This window comes from Leptopilina boulardi, unplaced genomic scaffold (assembly GCF_019393585.1).
Source record: "Leptopilina boulardi isolate dan_hultmark-lab unplaced genomic scaffold, ZJU_Lbou_2.1 LbouV2_341, whole genome shotgun sequence".
Classification (NCBI taxonomy): Eukaryota; Metazoa; Arthropoda; class Insecta; order Hymenoptera; family Figitidae; genus Leptopilina; species Leptopilina boulardi.
In genome coordinates this window covers 5,454,489-5,476,064 of record NW_026137909.1, presented here as the reverse complement: position 1 = coordinate 5,476,064, position 21,576 = coordinate 5,454,489, and the positions used below count along the sequence as shown (strand labels likewise).

The 21,576-nt window shown below is 30.6% G+C and overlaps 2 protein-coding genes across 2 annotated transcripts; both read left to right on the top strand.

The window, feature by feature from the left end:
- Positions 1 to 8,798: 8,798 nt before the first annotated feature.
- On the top strand, positions 8,799 to 10,692 carry LOC127285720 (probable serine/threonine-protein kinase samkC). Its single transcript, XM_051311858.1, has 3 exons — positions 8,799 to 8,810; positions 9,017 to 9,640; positions 10,144 to 10,692. Exons 1-3 carry the CDS (start codon positions 8,799 to 8,801, stop codon positions 10,690 to 10,692), a joined length of 1,185 nt encoding a protein of 394 aa, XP_051167815.1.
- A 10,088-nt stretch (positions 10,693 to 20,780) lies between these two features.
- On the top strand, positions 20,781 to 21,284 carry LOC127285719 (uncharacterized). The gene has a single exon (XM_051311857.1). The coding sequence runs from the start codon at positions 20,781 to 20,783 to the stop codon at positions 21,282 to 21,284; it is 504 nt and encodes a 167-aa protein (XP_051167814.1).
- Positions 21,285 to 21,576: the final 292 nt, after the last annotated feature.

Below are 21,576 nucleotides of genomic sequence, written 5' to 3'. Positions count from 1 at the left end.
CATTGCTTGACTAATCTAAGTTAGAAAAACAATTATACTATCATCACGCTATGGAAAGACTAAAAAGTCATGTTTTATAAAATCTAAAAATTTACCATCAAATGAAAAGAGGGAAATACAAAAATTGTCAAAGGAAAAAAATCGACGATTGGCTCAATAATAATTTGAAAATCTAATGAAGCAAATGAATTGTAATGAAAAATTAAATTTAATATTAGTTGAGAAACGCGGTTAAACTTCAGGGATTAAATTAAATATTAAAAATAATACATCTATCCTCAATAATGAGATAAATACAGAATAAATAATTATATTCAGAAAAGTTGGAAAAAATTACGCATGCGGGGTCGATTATATAATTCCATTTCTACTTTTCAATTTCCATTCCCTCTTTCACTTTTCTAATTTTCATTCCAGTTTCTCAAATTATCATTCCCACTTACACTTTCTCCACTTTTCATTCCCACTTCCATTTCCAATTCCATTTCCAATTCTTATTTACATTTCCTCTTCCACTTTTTCTAATATTCATTCTCATTTTCAATACTACTTCTACTTTTCCCATTTCCATTTCCTCTTCCTATTTTTCTAATCTTCATTCTCATTTCTATTTCCACTTTCATTTTTCCCAATTTTCATTCCCACTTCCACTTTTTTAATTTTTATTCCCATTTACACTTTCTCTAATTTTCATTCCCACTTTTACTTCTCTAATTATCATTCTCATTTCCACTTCCCCGTTTTCTAATTTCCATTCCCAATTCCAATTTTCTTATTTTTATTATCATTTCCACTTTTTCTCATTTCCATTTCCACTTCTAATTTTCTAATTTTCCTTACTATTTCCACTATTTATAATGTTTATTCCCATTTCTATATCCAATTTTTCTAATTTTCTTTCCCACTTCCATTTCCACTTCTTCTTTTTTCCATTTTCAGTCTTATTTCCATTTCTTCTTTCATTTTTCTAATATTCATTGTCATTTTCATTTCCTCTTTCATTTTTCCATTTTTCATTCCCACTTCTATTTCCACTTTTTCTAATTTTTATTCACACATCCATTTCCGCTATTTATAATTTTCATTTCCACTTCCACTTTTCTCATTTTCATTCCTACTTTCATTCTCCTTTCAATTTCCACTTCCACTTTTTTTAATTTCCATTCCCAGTTCCAATTTTCTGATTCTTATTACCATTTCCACATTTTACAATTTTCATTCCCATTTGCACATCCACTTTTTCTAATTTTCATTCCTACTTTCAATTTTCTAATTTTAATTACCATTTCCACTTTTTCTATTTTCCATTCCCAATTCCAATTTTCTAATTCTCATTTCTATTTCCACTTTGATTTTTTCCAATTTTTATTTCCACTTTTCTAATTTTCATTCCAATTTCCACTTTATCCAATTTTCATTCACATTTCCACTTTTTCTAATTTTCATTCCCACTTTCATTTCCACTTTTTCTAATTTTTATTCCCACATCCATTTCCACATTTTCTAATTTTTTATTCCCACATCCATTTCCACTATTTATAATTTTCATTCCTATTTCCACCTTCTCTAATTTTCATTCCCACTTCCACTTTTTCTAATTTTCCGAATGTAAGTGGGAATAAAAATGAGAAAAAGTGGAAATGAGAATGAAAATTAGAAAAAATAGAAATGGAAGTGTGAATGAAAATTGTAAAAAATGGAAGTGGAAGTTGGAATGAAAATTGGAAAAAGTGGAAGTAGAAATGAGAATGAAATTAAAAAAGTGAAGGTGTAAAAGGGGAATGAAAATTATAAATAATGGAAGTAGAAATGAAAATGGAATTACATAAAGGACCCTAAGTAATTCCTTAACAAACAGCGATAAATCAAAATTTTTATTTAATTATAATTATTTTTATGATTCATCGAAAAAAGTATATACATTTAGAATAACTTTAAAATTATTTGCTATATGCTACTATAACGTATATTTCTAATAGCAGTTAGTAATTACTTTGAAATTAGCTAGCATGCAATCTTCAAAGAGTTTGTCGAAGTCAGTAATTGCTTTTGAAATCGAACAAGGAGCAAAAAGATTTTGAACAATTGTAAAAGAGTTTGTCAAATAAAATTGTAATGTACAAATTGTTTTTTTAAGGACACACACTTCATATTTGTCAGATCTGATTAATTTGTTTTTTGTTAAAATTTAAGTAGGGAACCTCTTAACCTAATTCTTTTAGGCTTCGGTGACAATCGGCAAAATTTCTTTTTAAAATCTGAATAAAAAAAAAATATATATTTATATATTACAATATATGTTGTAATATATAGTGTCAAAGTTATTTACGTCTTTGCTTTGCTCATATGAAACTATTGTATTTCATTAACTGTAAAGAGAATGAGAGAGAGAGAGTTGAAAATCTCTGGCATTCTTGGCAAGCCATATGTTGCTAACCGAGCGAGTTAGAAGTTGGTTTTGGTGCAAAACAGATTGTAGTTAGCAGTACGTGTGTAGAGACTAGGCACTTGCGCAACTTGGCTGGGCTACAAATGTGCTAAGTTCACTCCTTCTCTTTGCAATTGTCCTGACAAATCCGAAACTTTGGCGTGTCGAGTAAACTTTCTGCTTTCGGACCGTAGTTATCTCAAAGCACCTCACCTATTCCACGTTAACATGCTCTACTTTAAATCAACCTGTGAGTATACAAACCATGATATACATTCACAAGTCTAAAGAAGCTCATCAAACTCATTTTCAGTGGTGCGGCAGGAAAGTGAAATACTTTCTGTACACAAATTTTTTACAAACTTTTAAAAATTCATTCGGGAAATAAAATCAAAAGGAACATTTATCAACATTTAGAGGTCTAATTGTAATTATTTTTTTTTTTATTACTTTTTTGAAATTATTAAAGGCAGATTTAATTTCAACATTTGTCGATAGTTTTAATGTACCGTTAACGGGTTAACCACATTTATGGGAAACGTATACGTATTGCTCATTAGCATTTAAAGCGAAGACAAATTTAATTTATTCATTAACTGAAGATTCTTCAGTTGATGATATGCTAACAATTGTTTTTTCAGAATGGTTCGATTTTGTTTTTATTATGATATTGTTTCTGTCATAAATAGGGAATCAATTACGTAATTTTTTCCGGATCCCATATTCCGTATTCCACATTCCATTTACAAATTTCGGATACCACAATCCGGATTCCACTTTCAAAATTTTTTATTCCTCATTCCGGATTCCACATTCCAAATTCCGGATCCCACTTTTCACATTCCATATTCCGGTTTCCACATTGCGGATTCCACTTTCAAAATTCCGTATTTCAGATTTCACATTCCATATTCCGGTTTCCAGATTCTGGATTCCACTTTCAAAATTACGTATTCCGAATTCCACTTTTCACATTATGGATTCTTAATTCTGAATCCCATATTCCGGATTATACTTTTTACATTCCGTATTCCAAATATTACATTTCGTATTCCACATTCCATTTACAAATTTCCGTATTTAGGATACCACAATCCGTATTCTACATTTCGTATTCCACATTTCGGTTCCACTTTCAAAATTTCGTATTCCAGATTCCGGATTCCACTTTCAAAATTTTTTATTCCTCATTCCGGATTCCACATTCCAAATTCCGGATCCCACTTTTCACATTCCAGATTCCATATTCCGGTTTCCACATTGCAGATTCCACTTTCAAAATTCCGTATTTCAGATTTCAGATTCCATATTCCGGTTTCCAGATTCTGGATTCCACTTTCAAAATTACGTATTCCGAATTCCACTTTTCACATTATGGATTCTTAATTCTGAATCCCAAATTCCGGATTACACTTTTTACATTCCGTATTCCCAATATTACATTTCGTATTCTACTTTCAAAATGTCGAATTCCACATCTCATATTCTGAAAGTGAAATCCGGAATGTGAAACTTTAAATACGGAATTTTGAAAGTGGGATCCGGAATGTGGAATACGGAATTTTGAAAGTGGAATCCGCAATGTGGAAACCGGAATATGGAATCTAAAATCTGGAATACGGAATGTGAAAAGTGTGATCCGGAATTTGGAATCCGGAATTTGGAATCCTGAATCTGAAATGTGGGATCCACAATCTGGACTCCGGAAAATGTTACGTAATTGACCCCCAAAAAAATGTCAATGGATTTGACAAATCTCAATCAGAAATTGGATTTTTTTTTTCACAAAATTAATATTTGTAGGAATAAAGAAAACTTTACCAAATGTGATCATTTGGTTTTAATGTATTTTGTTTTAAATGTTTATCTACTGAAAATGCATTTATTGTACAACTTACTGAAAGCCGTTAGGATAGAATTAGCTCCAGAGACTTTAGTGTTAAGTACTCCTGGTTTACTTAAACATTTCACTAGCACATTCAATCCTTGAGGATCAAGACCCTGTAACCGTTAATGGCCATTGCCAAAGGACTCGAATGTCTAGTGCACTTTTAGGGTCAATACAGGTTCGCATAGTTCAGAGCTATAACGATAATGCTAATTCTCACTGTTCCTTTATAGCATCTCTCCTTTGTTTCCCTTTTGTTTAAATCAATCTAAATCACAATTATCACAATTATATACATTTTTTTACTTTATTCAGAAAATCTTTATTTTTTTCATCTTGATGCTTTTAGTTCTTTCTTTTATATTTAATATTTTTTTTTTCATTTTAAAATCAAGCCTTTGTTAAACTAAACGTTTCCTTTCTGAACTGATGTTTTAAAATAATCAAAACAAAAAATTTAATAAAACTTTATTCACCCTTTGTTATTCTGTATATATATTGGAACAATAAAGTTCATCCTTCGTAAAAAATAGATTTTACTTAGCTATGAAACTTGGTTACTATTATGGAAGGAAGATTTTTTAAATCGTATTAAAAACTTGCTACATCTGCATATAAAAAATGGAACACTATAAAAAATCACATGTATGAGAATATTATGCGAATACATCGTTAAAAAAAAAACTTTCATGCAATGGGAGATTTATAAAGGAAACAATACAAAATATTTAGTAATTTAAATTATTTAGTCTGAAAAATATAATATGCACGAAATTCATTTACGGATTCTAAGGAATGTAGAAAAAGAAATACATAATAAATTATTATTGAATTTTAGAAAATTTAAATAAACGATTTTATCAATAATTTTACAGGGAGAGAAATTCATGGCAAAATGCTTAAGCTGTGAAAGTTTTTTTCTAAATAGAAATGGCTTACAGTGAAAATATACGATACAGAAACAAGATCGTCGAGAATGTAGGATAGACAAACGGAGGTCAGAAAATTCTTTGCTTTTCTATTTCGTGAACGGCGAAGAAAGCTATTGTATGTCTTTGATGCGATTCGAAAAGGCTCATATAACTGACGTTCAAAAGAGTAGCAAACGTCTACGTGATAGTACTTGGCTATGGGCCAACAACCTGGCTTGGTTAAACGAAGCGAATTGTCCGAGGGTTGAACCACGTGGATGGTCATACCTATCGATGTGGTTTTCTTTAATCGAAACTTACATCCTTTTTATTTCTTCTATACAATTTCTTAGACTGCAACATTCAACAAATAAACAACTCGGGGTCGATTATGTAATTCCATTTCCACTTCCATTTTCATCACCAAATCCATTTTCACTTTTTCTAATTTCCACTACCACTTCTATTTCCACTTTTTCTAATTTTCATAAACCACTTCCATTTCCACTTACATCTTTCTAATTTTCATTTCCACATCTATTTACACTTCCACATTTTCTAATTCAATTTTCTAAATGGATGTGAGAATGAAAATTAAAAAAAGTGAAAATGGAAATGACAGTGGTAATGGAAATTAGAAAATGTAGAAATGGAAGTGGGAGTGGAAATGAAAGTGGGAAGGAAACATATAAAAAGTGAAACATGAAATGTAAGTGGGAGTGAAAATGAGAAAAGGTAGAAATAGAAGTGGAAATGGAAGTGGAAATGGAAGTGGGAATAAAAATTAGAAAAAGTAGAAGTGGAAATGAAAATGGGAATGAAAATTAGAAAAGATGGAAATGGAAGTGGGAGTGAATATTAGAAAAAGTTGAAATGAAATTGAGAATAGTTGTGGAAATGGAAGTGGAAATATAAGAGGGAATATTTGAAGTGGAAATGAGTGTAGGAAGGAATATTTAAAAAAGTGGAAATGGAAATAAAAAAAAGTGAAAGTGGGAATGAAAATTACAAAAGTGAATGTGAGAATGAAAAGTGGATACAAGTGGAAATGAAAAATAGAAAAAATGGAAGTAGGAATGAAAATTAGAAAAAGTGGAATTGGAAATGAAAATTAAAAAATTGTAAGTGGGAATAGAAATTAAAAAAGTGGAAGGGGAAATGGAAAGCACAATGGAGATTGGAAGTGGGAATGAAAATGAGAAAAGTGGAAATGGAATTGGGAATGAAAATTAGAAAAAGTGGAATTGGAAATGAAAATCAAAAAATTAGAAATGGGAATAGAAATTAAAAAAGTGGAAGGGGAAATGGAAAGCACAATGGAGAATGGAAATGAAAATAAAAATGAGAAAAGTGGAAATGGAATTGGGAATGAAAATTAGAAAAAGTGTATATGAAAATAAAAGTATGAATAAAAATTGGAAAAAGTGATAATTGAAGTGGAAATGGGAATGAAATTGAGAAAACGTGCGAATGGGAATAAAAATTGAAAAAAGAGGAAGAGGACATGGAAATGAGAATGAAAATTAGAAATAGTGGAATTGGAATTAGAAATGAAAATTAGAAAAAGTGGATGTGGAGGTGGAAATGGGAATGGAATTACTTAATCGACCCCCTGCAGTAAACCAAACTAAAAATTTCACCTATTAATTTATTTTTTGTAAGATGTATAAAATATTTGCATAAGGTAAACCAAAATAACTTTTGTCATTTTGCAAAAATTACATTATACCACTTCAATTCTTATTATTGATACTATATTTCAACCTTAAATCGTAACCTCTGTCAGGGAGAAGATTATCACTCTCTTTAGTAGAAACATAATCGATAAAGTAAAGAAGGGTCTATCATGAGATTTTCCGTATGAAACATTTATACTAATGTTCTTCAACTCATTGTGTTTCGAAAGTTACTGAAATCAAATTACACGAAAGTTTACAACTTTTATTAACTTCCATTATCCATTTTCTAGAAAATTTGTTTTTGACATTAGAATAGGCACAATGTTCTATTTATTTTTTTTTTTTTGATTAAAGAGGATGTATCACGTCAATGTTATCTCTTATTTAAAAAACGTTTAACAAGCTATCATCAATTTAAAATTAATGAAATATGATTAGTAGTGTTGCAAGGCGGGTTCTGGCTCACTTACCGACCGAGTAGGTAATGTAGAAATCTACTTACCGACCGAGTTAGTTCCGGCTGCCACCGCTAGATGGCGCCACCGGCCAATTCAAACCCTCTTGGCGGGAAATTTGAATTTTTAAAAGTGGCTTGGCATTTTACCGGCCAATTCAAACCCTCTTGGCGGGAAATTTGAATTTTTAAAAGTGGCTTGGCATTTTACCGGCCAATTCAAACCCTCTTGGCGGGAAATTTGAATTTTTAAAAGTGGCTTGGCATTTTACCGGCCAATTCAACCCCCCTTGGCGGGAAATTTGAATTTTTAAAAGTTTAATTTAAAGTGGCTTGGTGTTCTACTTTACCGACCGAGTTAGTTCCGGCTGCCAGTGCTAGATGGCGCCACTTTCGATTACCGACCAATTCAACCCCCCTTGGCGGGAAATTTGAATTTTTAAAAGTTAAATTTAAAGTGGCTTGGTGTTCTACTTTACCGACCGAATTAGTTCCGGCTGCCACCGCAAGATGGCGCCACAATAGTTTATCGGTGAATTTAAAGTGAGTTGGTGAATGGGGTATTTTGAATTTTCGCGCCAGTGTCGGTAAGTATATACTATCAGTCGGTAATTTAGATCCCTGGCATGGATCTTGACTCGGTCGGTATGTCAGAGTTCTACCTTACCGACCGATATAGTTCAGGCTTTCAATCATTGGTGGTGATACTACAGTTTAAAAGTTACTTTTAAATGGTTTGGTAAAATAATTAAAATTTTTATCGGCAAATTTAAATGAATTAGTGGAGGTATTTAAATTTTTCTATTTTTAAAATGCTTTAAACTCAGCTGTTATTGTAAAATGGCGCTACTGCAATTGACTTATCAATTATAAATTTTTATTTGTAAGATGTTTTAAACTTACCGCCAATGTGACAACTACGAGTACCGTCATTTAGTTATGGTGTGTGTGTGTGTGTATTTAAGTTCTCACGTTAAAACCTAGGTAATATACGACACAGAAATATTAATTGTCCGCTAGAGCCAATGAAATTAACACATTGCAAGTATGAACGAGTAGAATTCATGTGATTGTACCTTAAGTTAATAGTCATGATAATTTCTTAGTGATTGTATCCTTCTTTCATCTTTTAAACCTCGTGGGGTGATGGTTCGCTATATGCTAATAATTGAGGTGCAATAATGGTAAGTTGTATTTAAATATTACAAAGTTATTTACATATTAATACTCTTAATAACAATGTTAAAAGCAAAAATTATTATTTTCATTGTAGAATTATCAAATGAGGAATTGTGGAAGGTGCTGTTTCTGTCGATACATGATGTCTTTGTTTGTAATTATTTTTATTAAATTATACTATTATTAGTATTTAAAAATTTTTATAATATAAAATTTGTGTTATATTTTAAAGTTAAATTATTGTGAAAATTAATTTAGAATGATCGACAAGGTGAGATTAACTTAACCTAAAATAGAGTATTGTTATTAAATTATGCTATAATTAGTGTTTAAAAACATATAATGTTAAATTATATGATAAATAGTGTGTAAAAAGTTTTATAATATTAGATTATCAAGTTAGATCATCATTATAATAAATTTAGAATAATTGACATGGTTAACCTAACCTAATTCAATCTAAACGTTATTCCACAGATGCAACATGGTATGAATTACTTTCCGTATAGATGTGCAGAAGGAAACCTTTATGGAAATTCATCAAATCAATCAGGTGCTCCACCACAACCTGGGATTCAACCTGGCGTTCTACCCGGAGTTCAACACCCGTCTATGACACAACCTCGGGCACAAATCCCGGTCGCTACAGTTGAACCACGAGTACGATTTCCATCTGCAGCTCAACCTAGAGCACATTTTCCGCCACCTGCTCAACCTCGAGGATGTGTATTCTCATCTTTGGTTCCATGTGCGGAAGCAAGGTCTGCTGATGGAACTTCATCTCAACCTCGAAAAACCATATTTATTGAACCTCAACCTCAACCTCAAAAATCACAATCTCGAAAATCCGAACCTCGAAAAACCATATTTATTGAACCTCAACCTCAACCTCAAAAATCACAATCTCGAAAATCCGAACCTCGAAAATCTGCACCTCAAAAATCCGAACCTCGAAAATCTGCACCTCAAAAATCTGAACTTCGAAAATCGGAACCACGAGAATCGAAACCTCGAAAATCTGAACCAAGAGAGTCAGAACCTCGAAAAACTGAACTTCGAAAATCGGAACAAGATGTTAAAGAAACTCAGCATGCTGATACGGTAATAGGAAAATTTTAATAATTATAAATTTTATATAAGATACTACAAATTTATATCTATCTATATTTACATTTATTTACAAATTTACAATTAATTTACATTTAATTTCATAGTTATAAGTATATATTTACAATTATAAATTCTATATAAGATACTACAAATTTATATCTATCTATATTTACATTTATTTACAAATTTACAATTAATTTACATTTAATTTCATAGTTATAAGTATATATTTACAATTATAAATTCTATATAAGATACTACAAATTTATATCTATATATTTACATTTATTTACAAATTTACAATTAATTTCATAGTTATAAGTATATATTTACAATTATAAATTCTGTATAAGATGCTACAAATTTATATCTATATATCTATATATTTACAAATTTACAATTAATTTAAATTTAATTTCATAGTTATAAGTATATATTTACAATTTTACATGGAATTTTATATATTAATTATTTACAATTTGTTAAAAAAAAAGGTGGAAAAAACGGACTCCATTCAGCGTAGACCATCAAGATGGGAACCAGTTGAGGAATACATTCCAGCAACAACGAACAAAATTGAAGATGAAATTTACATTCCAACTCCAAAGGTTCAAGAAACGGAAGAGGAACGACCGTCTTCACCTGTTTCAATTAGCTCGGAATCATCAAGTTCATCTGATTCCTCTAGTTCTTCATCCAGTTCTTCTTCATCGTCATCATCGTCTGACAAGGCAGTTAAACAATCGTCTTCTTCTGAAGTCGCAAATACTTTAACAGTGGCAGAACCTTCAAAAGTAGTTAACACTTTAAATGTGGTGAAAAATTCAGACGTGACCGAACAACATTTAATAGAAAAAACTTCCGATGTGTCCACGTCTTCTAAACCTAATGAATCAATAAGTGTCAGTGATCCTTGTATCAGAAAATTAACAAAACCCAAAACAATTACAGGCAAGAGAAAGAGGTCTAAAAATCGCAAAAGTGATGACGATGGGGATAAAAAACACAAGGATAAACCTAAGAGAGCAAAAAAAAGTTCATAGATCTATGTTTTTTGTTTTTACATGTGCTCCGTTTTACGCGTTTTTCGTTTTACGCGTCTTTGTTTTACAAGTACTTTTTTCGCTTTCAGCGTTTTTCACATTCACGTGATGTAGTTTTACATTTCCACGTGTTTTTTTGCTTCAACATATTATTCATTTTCACGTGTTTTTCACTTTAACATGTTATTCATTTTACATGTTTCTTCGTTTTACACGTTTTTCATTTTTAAGTGTTTTACGCGCTTTTCGTTTGTATAAACGAATTTAAATATCCACATTTGTGAAATGGAACAAACACATTATATCAAAATATATTTTTTTTATTTTATGAAAATAAGGACATTAAAGCGCTTTATTAGTGTTATTCGTTTTATAAAAGTTTTTTCTTAAATGAAGGGCTGTGATAAGAAGAAAAAAACTTTTTTTTTGTTTCGTTTTCATTTTTTTTTTCTTAAGTAATTTTTTTATGTTCTTCTGATTTAGTCCTTCTATTTGTTTTTACAAATTCCATGTTTAACATAAATCGAAAATTGTATTAATTTCTAAGATACAAAAAGGTTGTGCTTTAATACATTTTCAAAGTGTGTGTTTCTCTTTGTTATTAACGGGATAAAAAAAAAGTTATGTTTAAAAAAGAGATTGTTAAATCATGTAATTTAATAAAATAAATTTGCATTTAGTGTCTGTGTTTTTTTACATAGCATTTGATTTAAAACAAGTCCTTATGTGCTTAAAAAAATATTTTGAAGAATACATAATCACGCTTAATTTCAATTTTACATTTATGCCTTCAAGAGAATTTTATTTAATTACATAAATAAAGTGAAACTATATACAAGTGAAACAAATGTAAAATATTTAAAGTGATTGTCATGAGTTGACATTTGTAGCGTGATATGTTTAATTTATGTCATAAACGAAATCTCTTAAAAATCGATAAACAATTCATACATATAAAATAAAGATTTCATATTTTTCTTGCACAATTTTAACAGAAATTTATATCTTATAAGTAATTGTTACCTTTAATAATTAAATACCTATCTACAAATCAAACTAAAGGTAAATGCGAATTATAATAACTTTAAACTCATTTCTATGCTTCTATGTCTATAAAAATAATTAAAATTCATTACTGTAATTCAACTATTTAATACTGTACAAAGTAATTAAATGATATTTTAATTAAGAGGGAATCATAATTTATTTAATTAATTAAAGAAAAAAAAAAGTTTAACATTAAGGAATTGTAAAGCGCAGAACTGATGGTGCATAAGAGAGAGAGAGAGAAGATACATCTATAGTGGGGCAAATGAGTGAGTGGGGATCGCTGCGGTGGGGAGCGCCGTGGTGGGGATCGCTGGTATAGAGCACAGCACGCCAGCCACCAGAGTCATTCTTTCAGCTCCAATCGTTTAGGTAAATGTCTCTTACAGCTCTGCCAGGTCTTCTCTTGTATTTCAGCATTCGTTTGATTCCAGTTATTTCTTACAGATTTTTTTTGTATTGCAGTTTTCGATTCTTTTTTCTTACTTAATGTTTTGTTTTAAGTTTTCGTTTTTATATTATTTCTCTTATATTTCTGTTTTCATTTTTTCAGTTATTTCAATTTTCCTTTTTTTTCTAAACACTATTTTAGCTTTTGTACCTCTTGCTACATAATTTTCTCTATTTGAACTTTGTTTCAATTATTTTCTTTTCATTCAACTGACCTTATTTTTCAAATCTTTTTTCAATTATTTCTTTTTTATTTTAGTTATCATATTAACTCATTTTTTCTTATATTATGTACTTAATTTATTTGAATTATCCACATTTTTTTTCTGAGATTATTTTGACTATTTTTTATCTGAAATTTTTTTTTTTTAGAAATAAAAAAATAATGGACCCTCAACCAAATTTAGATGATGATAATGATAATGATTCCGTAATCATAATTTTTGACGAGTACGCTCACAATAATTATGAAGACGATGATGATGATGATAATTGTGATGATGATGAGGACAAATATGATAGTGCGGGAGAAACTATCATCATTACCGATGATGAAGATGATGATGATGATCATGATGATGATGATGATAATGATGACGATGATGATAGACTTGTCATTGATATTGATCTGGAAGAAGTTAGTAAAAAAAAAGTTATATTTTAATTAAAATTAATTTTTACAATTAACCTGAATATTTTTTTTTTATTTTTAGATGGCGGAGTTATTAGAGGCCTATCCCGCGACTGAGGAAATGTTGCATATAATTCAAATGAATTTAGAAATTTCAATCACATCACCACCACCTTCACCATGAATTTTAAATAATAAATTATGTTTTTCAAATTTGTGTCTAATTTCTTTAAAAAAAAATGAAACGTTTAATTTTAGTATGCATAATTTAAACATATATTAAGGCGTGGTTTGTTGCATGCGTGCGCAATGTAGAGTGTATGTGTATAGTGGGGATAAATTTGCGCGCGCATTATAATATGTGGTGGGATTGGATAGGAAAGTGGGGAACTAGTAATATAAGACAACTTCCAGGCTATCAAGATCATTCTTTCTTACAGGTCTCTCCAGTAATAGTAAGTATAGACTTCTCTCTTTAGTACAACACTTTTTTCAGGTTTTCTTTCAGCTTTTACCATTTGCAGGTTTTATTGTTATTTCAGCATTATTTTTTTCTAAGTTTATAAATTAAATTATTCTCTTTTAGTTTTTGTTTTCTTTTTAGGCCTTGTTCTCTTTTTTTAGGTCGTTTTGTTTCCAATTCTTTTCAGCTTTTACCATTTGCAGATTTTATTTCAATTTCAGCTATATTTTAATTTCAGATTTTTTTATTTTTATTTAGGTTTTATTTTCTACAACAACCACTAAAAAATGGATCTTGAAAAAGTCAACGCAGTTGGACGTTTCGAAGGTTACTTGCCGACGAAACCTCTATCTGAGATGACGAAAAATGGTTTATATTATATTACGAAAATGAAGAAGGTGCAAACTAAATATGGACCAAGAATCATTGTCGAAGTGAATGCTGATTTCATCACCTATTTACCATCGAGATTCGCCAAACACTTTGAAGAAGAACCCAGCTCTATGGAAATGATGCAAGAAGCAGCAATAGCCAAGCAGCTTCAAATGAAATATCTTGGAGGAACATACAATATTGTTGAATTTCAATTTTTAAAATAAATAATTGTATATATATATTTATTACAAAAAGAATGTTAAAAATAAAAACACAAAGTTTTACCTATAAATTTGTTTTAAATTTACTTTTTCCCTAACATAAGTTAATTTTAAGCAATAGAATTAGTTTATTTTCATGAATTATAAAATAAAATTTAAATTAATTAAAGGGATAGGTTTTTAAAATTAACAAAGATTTTTATTTAAATTTAAAATTAATATTTATTTAAAAAAACTTATTAAATATAATCACAATTTTCATAGAAAGATTTTAAATTAGTAAACGTAGAATCAACTTCGTCAGTTTCTTTAACAATAGCACTTATATATTGGTTTGGAGGATCCAAAAACCAATCGCGAAGAATCTTTACATTTTTTACAGCACAATTATCATTATAAAGAGTATGATGTGTACATGTTAACAAATCAGATTTAATTTTTTTCAACGATGGACATTCAAAATCTTCTAAATTTTGTACATTTACTAAATATTTTTCTAGCCATGTCTTTTTCTCCAATCCTTTTACATAGATGACACTAGCATTTCGAAGTACGTCTTGTAGAATTGGACGAAGTTCATCGTATGAGACGTCTCCAGCTGTCCAATCTATTCCATGGTAATTGTGTGTTAACCAGCGATTTTCACTTTTATAGCGTCCTGGCAATGAATTCCACGTACAAGGTGATTCAAATAGGTAGACAAGTGGTTGAGCATCTGATTGAAGAGGAAGTATTGCCAACTCTTTGAAAATAAAATCGTTGTAGGGTCTTTTAAATCCTTGAACGTCCACAATGAACTCCATGTTGAAACAGAAATGAATTTTTGACTGAAAACTACTGCATTTATACCCAATCATACCCCCCCCCACCACTTTACCCCCACTCCTCTACAGCAACTTCTTGACGACGCCGCTGATTGGTTTATATTGTACAACGCGGTCATGGATAATGAGGCAATATGCAGTGGTCTCAGCTGGCATATTATTTCCTGATTCAAATTCTAAACGTACATCTACTGATGCTTGTTTAAGAAACTCATTTTGTTTTGAACAATCAATAACAATTAGAGGAAATAGTTGTTTAAAAATAGCCCTTGTTAAAATAGGTTCTGAGTCTTTTCCATAGTAAGATGTTTGAAAATTAGCATACATTTCATAAAGAAGAGCGTACTGATTTTGATCAAAGTTTAGATTTAAATTTCCATAAGGGTAATATTGTGAATTTAAAAATAGTTTAACATTTGTAATGTTACAATGATCAAAATGACAGGCATATTTTTTTCGTTTATCTTTTCTTGCTGTTTGAAATCCTACAATTACATATCGTGGTTTCTCCAATTGTGTTGATGTTTTTATTTGCCATAGGACTTTTGAACTTGTTGGAACTAACGGATACTCATACATTTCCCATGATCGAAAACTTATTGAAATTAAAGGATCTTTTTCAATAAATTTCAATAATTTTATTTTATTATTATCAGCTGGTAAAATGTATGGTACCATCCATTCTAGTTTATTGATGAAAATTTTAAATTCTTCATCAGCTCCTTGTCCTGTTTGTATTATAGCATTAGTATCATTACGTGCTCTTGTTAAAATAAGTTCATGTTTAGCGTTCATAAGAATTTTCTTATAATCCTCAGCAAAACCAAAAATCATGCCAAGTGGTATTGTAACATCAAAATATCCATTTTCTAAAGTAATTCTTGCATCAGCTGAAATTTTTGAAAACCCTGCATTCTCACTTAGATTTAGCTGAGGTGGAGTTAGAGATACTAAATTTTTCATTATAGTTGTATGTCCAACGTATTTGCATCGATCAATCTCGATACCATTTAATTCATAGCGAATTTCATCAAATAAAAAACATATTGCATTGCTAGACAAGTGCACGTTTTCTGTAACGGCAATACCATCATTTTTAGTCAATTTCCCAAATATGTGCAATGAACTTTTACTCGGTAGAATACATAAATCTTGATGTTGAACTGCAATTCGAATTTCATCACTATTGTTAAAAGAGGATGAAGCATACGGTTGATGAGCATGAATTTCATAATGAGCAATGGACTCATCAAAATTCACTGCTGCTGGAATGTTGAGAATTTCGTCCATTTTTGTTGCAACAACACCCAAAAAATATATAAATTATTTGTCTTGGCGTTTTCCTTGAGGTATAACTTTTAGACCTAGTTTTTTCAGGAACAGGCGATTCTGAGGTGTTAACACCTTGTGAGACAAATTTAAACTGATTTGTCTTTGACATGTTGGTTGACTTTTATAGTTTCCACCAACTTTTTGATTATATACAATTCCCATTACATTGACTTTATGTGCAATCGGATAGTTATAGTTTCTCCTCGAAAATTAATCAAATCACCGTCCTGATCGACAATGCGGAGTTGAATATTATGTATTGTCTTGACAACAATCGGAAGGTAAATGACGTGTGCTGGCACTTCCACAATCTTATATCCTGGTGGAACGCTAGGGAAGAATTCATGGATGGTGTGGGCCTTTTGATTATTTATATACGCTCCAGATGTAATGCTACACTCAACTCTGACTGAATTTACCTTGAGAATTGCTACAGGTAAATCAGACATGTGTGTTTCATTAGGTGATAATTTCCGCGGCATAAATCCCAATAATTTACCAATTGAATCTTTATGTTTAAAATCAATTGGTAAATTTGATTCAACTAAACAGCGTAATGTATTGTTATTAGGTTTTATACTAATAACAGTTCCAAGTTTCACAGAATCTTTTATACATGTTTCAATATCTTTAATTTCATAACTTCCAGTTGGTATATCAATTATATGATTACCAATGTAAAATTTATTGTTACCTTTATCAATATTGGGAATAGAATTAAAAGTCAGTAATTCAACAAGACCGAGGACATAATTTTTATTTGGATTAAGTTCTATTGGTGGGAAATATTCAGCTTCAAGAACTGAAGTGTTTCCCGTCAACGTTAATGTAAACGAATCACTCATGATGCGGTCAGTTTATATACTAAAATAATACAAAAGTTACATGTTCTTATATAGGCTAAAGCTACTCTTAACAACATTAAGTTGTTTACATAAAAATTTTAAACATAAATGTCCACACACATAAGTATCATAACTTTGATATCTCTCATGATTATATTTTATTAAGTTACCGTCACCCAAGTATGTGATTAGATCTGTTGGTGGAGGAAGGTTGCCAAAACTATCAAAATACATTATTTCGTTATTACATTTTTTATATGCCACCCAATGTGTTCCTGGACCTTCTTTATTATCCAAGTTAATAATTCCAGACTCATGTCGATAAGGTCCTTTAAATGGTAGTTCATTTCGCATGAAAACTCCACGAAAATATGGTATTTTCATAGTTTTAGCATATTTCAAGAGATCAAAATCAGTTAGAGGACGGTGAGGTAGCTTCAATGCAAGTTTTTTTTCTTCCTTAATGTTGGTTTCATCTTCTTCTTTTTTAATCCTTTCCCCTGATTGTATGGTTTAATATGAAGACCAAGTCCTTGTCGGTAGGGTTTCAGATGTAATCCTTTTCCAAGCGATATTGCTTCCATTGCTTTATTATGTCGGTGAGCTTCGGCAAGTTGTTCCTTGGCAGTTTTAGCCTTGTTTACAGCTTTCACTATACCTGAAGCTCCACCAGCAAGAGCTCCCAAAGCACTAAGTCCAGCAAAAATCGGAACCAGTGGTAAAATACCACCAACTTTAGAAGGTACAGGTAAAATTCGCGGTGATAAAATTTTTGATTTACCACCAGCATTTTTTATTGCTTCTTTTGCACCAATCAGAGCAGCTTGAATTGATTCTCCAGAATTATGATTGGGTAGCATACTTTTTCTAGCAGCATCAACAACTCTTCTTAATGCTAGTCGCTTTTTCTTACACATGGTTTTTCTTTTCTTCTTAATTGTAGACTTTTTCTTCCTTTTCATTCCCATACCTAATGTTGATTTAGCTTTCATCGTTCCAGATATCGCTAAAGCTGCTGCCTTTTCACTAATACTAGAATCCTTAGCTGTAACACGTTGCCACGCCTTTTCAGCTAGCTCTTGGTCTGCAACGTTTCTTGCTTTAATGTTTTCTTGATTTTGCGAATATGCAATATCATGTGCTTTACATGCAGCGTCTAATGGGTTAACACCTTTATCACCACGTGCTAATCTTTTTGTCAACTTTGTACCGGGTCCACAGAATTGGTATCCAGGTAAATGTAATTCAAAAGGTAAACTATTGATAATACGGTTAACTAACCCTCTACCACAACAAAGATGTTTTTTATCACTTCGATGTAAAATCATTCTACACTCTATGAAGTTTGATGTGCAACTGACTGTAAGACTATAAAAGCCGAGTATTTATAGTTTACAGAGCAGTTACTGTCAAGATGCAGTTCACGAAACAACCTGTAGCACTCCCAATCACAAGTATTGACGTTGAAACTAGTGAGAAAAAAGTTCAACGTCATGGTAGTTTGTTTTCAGATAGCATCCGAGCTGTCTTTTGTGGTCCCTCAAATTGTGGTAAAACAAACGCTCTTCTCTCTTTAATCATACATCCAAATGGTTTAAGTTTTGAAAATATTTACCTATACTCTAAATCTCTGCAGCAGCCAAAATATCAATTTTTAGAAAATGTAATTCATGACGTGGATGGAATTGAATACTTTCCATTTAGTGAGCATGAAGAAGTAGTATCTCCAAAAGATGCTAAACCGAACTCAATATTCATCTTTGATGATATTGCTTGTGAAAAGCAAGACAATGTTAGAGCTTTCTTTTGTATGGGTAGACATGTAAATGTTGACAGTTTCTACTTGTGTCAAACATATGCTCGTATTCCAAAACACTTGGTGCGAGATAATGTAAATTTACTGGTGCTTTTTAGACAAGATGAAAAAAATTTAAAACATGTCTACGAAGATCATGTAAATACAGACATGTCTTATACTCAATTTCGTGATTTATGTTCTGAATGTTGGAAATCTGATAAATATGGATTTGTCGTTAGTGATAAAGATAGGAATTTTAATGAGGGAAGATATAGAAAGGGATTTGATTGCTTTATTACACTATAAATATAACTACTTTATTCCATTTTAAATTAGTATAGTTTATGTTATCAAGACGGAAACATGTATCGAAAAGAGCAAGAAACACTTCGTCAAATAGCAAAAGCAAGCGACGCTATTAGACGAAAACATCGGTTACTTAAAATGGGTAAAGAGGCTGCAGAGACATTGTTAAAAGAAACTCTGCAACCAATAGTTACACCTCTTCAAAAGTTGGCAAATGTAACTGAAACTCCTTTCAAAAATGTTAAAATTGAAAAATTCAAGAAAGATGATAATGATTTCTCTTTTTCAACTGCTGTTGACGATGATGAAGAATTTGATAAAACTCTACTAAATTCAACTTTACTTGATAAGAGCAATAACTTTGAAAAAGAAGAAGAAGATTATGAAAAAATTACAAATAAATTTATTTTTATGTTAGATAAAAATAGAAAACTGTTTGTAGATACGGTTTATGGAGTACGTAAACTTGCCAACGGTTCTTTTATGATTGGTGATACACCTATTGAATTTGAAGGTTCACATATTAAGCTTATTGGAAAGAAAAATTATTTAAAAACTGCTGGGTTACTCGAACTATTATTTAAACAAAAACCAAAAGAAGCTTTAATAAGTTCAGATGATTTTTCAAATTATAAAGAAATTCTCATTGCTACGAATGCACATCGAAAAAATTATAGTGCAAGTGAATCTGTCAACATAAGTAGAACTTCCAAGTACACTGATGTTATTGCAAAACTTATCAAAAGTACACCAAAGAAAAGTGGTGGTTCTTTAAAGAAGAAGAAGAAGCCTAAAAATATATTACCACAATTTATGATTGCAAAAAGACAATTTAATCCAGACTACATCTATTGGGATGATCCAAATGAACTCGTTGACCGTTTACGACTACTCATAGGATCACAGCAAGCTGGTAATCCAAGTCATAATAATGAGATTATGTCAATTATCGAAGAACTTCGTGAAGCTCGAATTATATATTAAGAGAGAGCATATAGAAAAATTGCTTAGTATTACAATGAGCATTGATGTGTTCGGACATTCTTTAACACGACCTGTTGCAAGTCGTGGACTGCCTGGACCTTCTGGCATTGGATTTAAAGTTACTCCAAGTGGAGATTACAATATTGAAGGCAAAAGACTTTGTAACGTTCAAGACGCTGAAGAGCTTCATGATGCAGTAAATTTACGACTTGTACAACAAATTATCCGAAACGAGATAAAAACTATCTTTCAAATTACATCTTCTTTAAGATCAGCCATTGATGATTTAAATATTTTAATACAAGTTGTTGAAGATAGAGTTAACGAAAAACTAAAACAAATTGAATTCCAACAGAATATTATTATCAAGGAAACTACATTTATTCCAAATGATGAATGATAAAAAGTTAACAGTTGTAACTGAACTGCATAAACAAGCGAGAAGGAATTTTCCTCGTCGTAAAGTTCAAATGCGTGGCATAGATGAAACCTGGCAAGCAGATTTGGTAGAAATGATACCTTACTCCTATTCCAATAAAGGTTTCAAATACATGCTCACAGTAATAGACATATTTTCTAAATATGCCTGGGCTGTACCTGTAAAAAGTAAAAATGGAAAAGATATTTCTTTAGCCATGAAATTAATATTAAAAGAAGGTCGCATTCCAAAAAATTTACACACTGATAGAGGCAAGGAATTTTATAACTCTGAATTTCAGAGTTTAATGCAAGAATTCAATATTAATCTCTATTCGACTTATAGTAATTTAAAAGCATCAATTGTTGAAAGGTTTAACCGCACTCTAAAAAATATGATGTGGCCTGAATTCAACTTGCAAGGCAATTACAAATGGTTTAATCTTTTACCAATTCTCATATCAAAGTACAATAATAAAAAACATCGTACGATTGGTATGAAACTTAAAGATGTCACCGTAGAAGATACAAGAGAACTGATGAGACGCATTCGTAAACTAAGAAGAATTCCACTGAGAAGACAAAAATTTAAAGTTGGAGATAGAGTTCGAGTCAGCAAACATAAAAACATCTTTGAAAAAGGATACACCCCCAACTGGACAACGGAAATATTCACTGTAGATCAAGTTAAACGAACAAAACCAGTTACATACAAACTTACAGATTATGAAAATCATCCAATCGAAGGTGGTTTCTACGAAGAAGAACTATTAAAAGTTAAATATCCAGATGTTTACCTCGTCGAGAAAGTCCTTAAAAGCCGTGGCAACAATGTATATGTAAAATGGCTTGGATTTGACAACTCACACAATAGTTGGATAAAAAAATCTGATATGTAATATATATATAAATAGTTAAAATAAAGTCAAATATAGTTAAAAAAAAGTTAAAAAAAGTTAAAAATAGTTAAAGATAAGTTAAAAATAGTTAAAATAAAGTTAAAAAAAGTTAAAAATAGTTGAAGATAAGTTAAAAATAGTTAAAAATAGTTAAAATAAAGTTAAATATAGTTAAAAAAAGTTAAAATAAAGTTAAAAATAGTTAAAAAAAAAGTTAAAAATAGTTAAAGATAAGTTAAAAATAGTTAAAATAAAGTTAAAAATATTTAAAAATAGTTAAAATAAAGTTAAA

Bases quoted from the DNA above. Each gene is read 5' to 3' on its own strand.
- LOC127285719 (XM_051311857.1), top strand. From the start codon at position 20,781: ATGATGTGGCCTGAATTCAACTTGCAAGGCAATTACAAATGGTTTAAT.
- LOC127285720 (XM_051311858.1), top strand. The intron at 9,641-10,143 runs GTAATAGGAAAA...TTAAAAAAAAAG, and splicing joins AAACTCAGCATGCTGATACG to GTGGAAAAAACGGACTCCAT.